The following is a 3,982-nucleotide window of genomic DNA, read 5'->3' on the forward strand; positions in this document are numbered from 1 at the left end:
CATGCTTTGCTATGAGCTTATATGGTCTTGGGCTACTCCCCATATTGCCATTTGGTTTTATGGTGGAACCTCAATTTCATCATGTTGGTTTAGTTTGGAAAGCAAGATAAGGGATGAATAAAATTTGAAATTAACCTAAATGTGAGGAACCCATTTTCCATTATTCCAATTTCAATCCATCAAGATTGCCCCTGTTTTGACATTTTGGCTCATCAACGAAGGGACCAAGACTCGTTGGCACTCTCCTTCCACTTCTCTATATGTGATGTGCAAACCACATTGGCTGTCCTACTATGTCATAATATAGGCCAAAAAAATTGGTGCTTAATTGAATACTATTTGCATGAGTTGTTAACGGTAGTAGGTGACACTTAGTACTATGGTCTAGTGGTATTCTTTTTATTTTTATTTTGTAGAGACAGATTAGGCGAGATTAGCTCTTCGCCTATTGCACCTAGAAACCCCTCGCCCGTCCCCTTTCTACTAGATTTTATTAATAATATGAAATACAAGTAGGTGGACTAGGCCAATACCTACTAAAAACAATTTTTTGAAGCCAAACCCTAACAAGAAGTAGAAAACTACTTGAAATAAGAAAATCTAGTTACAAATAAAAGGTAAAACCCATCATAACAAAATCGAAAATTGAGGCGAAGAGAAAGATTATGATGATATGTGGCAATAGCACAAGGAGGACAATAGTCCTGCCAATAAACTCCTTGATGGTCCACTCCAAAATTTGCCAAAAAATCAGCCACCTGATTCCCTTCTTGAAAAATATGTGTAACTCGTATGCACATAGAAGAAAGCAACGTTCGACAATTCAATCAACATTCCCTTAAACACCAGGGAACACTGTTATGAGAAGCATAAATGAAAAGAACAACTCAAGATGAATCACACTTAATTCAAAGGGAACGCCAACCCCTCTCCCAAGCTAAGTTTACCGCATGAATTACAACATGCAAGGTGGTTTCCATAAAACTTCAGTAACACGAGACGACTTGGTAAGACGATCAGACAAATCAATTGCGCAAAGAATACAAAGTTCTTCCACATAGTTTTTCATGTTTCCCTTGCTAAGCGAATCAATTTCAAGGAGCTGCCAATTAATTGAGCGAACAATAGCAGTAATGGATGGTCAAATATCGTCAAAACGAAGCTTTATAAATGACATGAGTGAAAAATTAGTTATATGGGGAATCATGTAGTTAGCTCACTGATATAAACAGATTATTAATTTATCATCAATTTATGGCAGATAACCATCCCAGGGGGCAAATGCCCTACCAACACATTATGGCACACGAAAGCGAAGTTTACGAGTACAAGAAGTGGAAAGGCAAAGTTACACGCAGCTATAGTTTCACAAAGAGCTTTTAATTTGGCTGGGGAGAAGTCTTAAGCAAATATGTCATTCGCTGGCTTGATCTCCACTTTGTCTTTCTCCAAGTCCTGCAGTTGCTGTTCCTTGGCCAGCTTTTTCAGCCTGGCAACCTCAAGATCCTTGCTCATCTTCTTCTTGTACATCTCGGTGTAGGTGATTGGCGCCTCGAGAATCGGCTTCTCTCCCTCCCTCACACTGAGTGGATACACTATTGCATCTTGAGCTGGGTTCTGGAATGTGGCTATGGACAGCCTGCTGCTGTTTGAGTTCACCACTGCTTGGTGATCAGCATTCTTGAACCTCCCATTGCTCAGAAACTGCCCAAACAATATGCACAATAATTCAATCAGTTCAATTGACTCATGCCCATGATTTTATTTTTCGTTTTATGCTAAACCGGTAAACCTTAGTGTTGCGTTCATGCCGTGTAAGTAAATCCTGACTCTTGATGCATCAGGAATCTCACTCTCAACAACGGTCACACAAATAAATGTAAGCAACTGACCATAACATCACAAACTCTATGCAGCCATTTTCCTATTCTCCAATGTCAATTGCCAACAGCACACGCAATTGTATTAAATATGCGGTGTTTTTATAAAATATGCATTGTTATGTAGTACAGCTCATCACATAAAAACAATGGCGTTTAATTACCCACCATCATCATCACAAGCATATCGATTTTTATTGAATTTTTTATGACACATGAAGCCCTCTATCATGTGATAAAAATGTAATCATAATTTACTTCCATTTCTGTACGACTTTTAAACCATTACCATGCTAAGAAATAAGAAAAACTAATAAAAAATGTTTGAAAACTTTGAGTTTTAACGATAAGGACAAAATAAAGGGTAAAATGAATAGTATCAGGATTGACTTTTTAGTGTAAAAATATGATTTTTCGTTAAGTGAATAGTACTAGGAGATTTTCGTTAAAGTTCGTTAAGAAATATTTGCAAATTTTATTTTATTTATGCACTTTGTAATGTTCTAATAAAACTGCTATTGTTTGAGTTAAAAATGTTTGTAAACTGCAAGTTTAATTATAAGATTGTTTCAACTTCGTCGGTGGCTAATCTAGGTGGCTAATCTAGCATTTAATTTAACAAAATCTATCGTTTGCCAAAAAAATGATAAGATTGTTTAGTATTTACTCACATGACCATGATCTCCGAGATTGACCACAAAAGCTCCTTCCACTGGTTGAACGGTGATCCATGTCTTCCCATCATCCCTAGTAGCCTGAAGGCCACCAACTTGGTCTTGAAGCAAAAGGGTAATTGTGCCCGGATCCGTGTGGCGCTTGAGGCCAAGAGTTAGGTCGGGCTGAGGGCACTTCGGATAGAAATTCACCACCACTTTTTGGTCCATGTCCACGCATGCCTTTGTCAATGCCTCTGTATCCAACCCCATGGCTTCTGATAAAACCCCCAAGAGCTTGCATGCCAGCCCCATCAGCTCATCGCTGTACTTCTTCGTCACCTCCCTCCATGCCTCCGGCTTGTCTGGCCACCTCGAGTAGTCCCGGTGGCGAATCGGGTATGAAAAGTAGGTCACAATTTCACGCCAATCTTGCACAGCTTCTCCCTAAATTTACAATCCAAGTATGTCATGTGTTAGGACATAAGTCAGTAGTACTTCAATTTCTAGTATTACTAAACTAATAACGAGTTAATGCGTTCTAACAATTTATTTTTAAAAATAACAATAAGCTAACAAATTTTATTTTGGTGTACAAAGATCCTGATATTTCGAATTCCTATATACAGCGTTGTGATCACCTGTAAATGACTGGACACGATGAATCCACCCTTTTTGCCACCGGACATGTCGAAGCGGAGCTTCTCCTCCGATGGCAAAGCAAAGAACTCTCTAGCGAGACCGGTCATTTCCGATACGAGCTCGGCATCAACTCCATGATCAACAATCTGGAAAATACCCCAGTCCTCACAAGCTTCCACAATCTTCTTGCAAATCTCGGCCCGGCGGCCTTCAACCTCATCGATCCCGGCAAGCGAGATGATCGGAATTTCGTTGCTGAATTCGTTGTAGGCAACCTTTGGACGCTCGTCTTCGTCTCGGACAAATTTTTGTTGTAGGGTTTTCTCATGCGCAATGGATGTGAGCGTAGCAGCAGGAGGAGCCATATTTTGGTGTTGAATTTGTTTGGCTCTGTTTATTTGGTATTGGCTCAAATGAAATATATATGTTTTGTGTGTATCTTGGTGAGGGTAGGGTGAGATGTATATATAGAGATTTAAAGGGTAAATATGTATATTTAGGATTGAGGATATATAGAGATTTAAACGGTGAATATGTATATTTAGGATTGGGGACGCTACAACTACCTCATGGCTCGTGGAGTAATCTCTTACCAGTCATAAGACTCTCACCGCTACCAAACCACTTTGTACTTTGCTTCTAGAATCTCTCTGGTTTTTATTAAGGGGCGTTTTGATATATGCGCCTCGTTTTTAAAATTTTTAGTCTAAACATACACTCCTTTTGAAAATTTGATCAAACATTTTTCTAAAATTTTGGTTATTAATTTCAGTTTTTCACATAAGTTCAATTTTATTTAGAATTTTA

At 38.7% G+C, this 3,982-nt stretch overlaps 1 protein-coding gene across 1 annotated transcript; it reads right to left on the reverse strand.

Annotated features, from left to right (window-relative positions):
- Positions 1–1,220: 1,220 nt before the first annotated feature.
- On the reverse strand, positions 1,221–3,648 carry LOC103953484 (naringenin,2-oxoglutarate 3-dioxygenase). The gene is made up of 3 exons (XM_009365221.2): positions 3,175–3,648; positions 2,552–2,980; positions 1,221–1,704 (listed from the first exon to the last, which is right to left on the reverse strand). The coding sequence occupies exons 1-3, from the start codon at positions 3,538–3,540 to the stop codon at positions 1,402–1,404; spliced, it is 1,098 nt and encodes a 365-aa protein (XP_009363496.2). The 5' UTR covers positions 3,541–3,648; the 3' UTR covers positions 1,221–1,401.
- Positions 3,649–3,982: the final 334 nt, after the last annotated feature.

This window comes from the organism of the source record quoted next, unplaced genomic scaffold, assembly GCF_019419815.1.
Source record: "Pyrus x bretschneideri cultivar Hongxiangsu unplaced genomic scaffold, Pyrus_bretschneideri_v1 Contig1, whole genome shotgun sequence".
Lineage (NCBI taxonomy): Eukaryota > Viridiplantae > Streptophyta > Magnoliopsida > Rosales > Rosaceae > Pyrus > Pyrus x bretschneideri.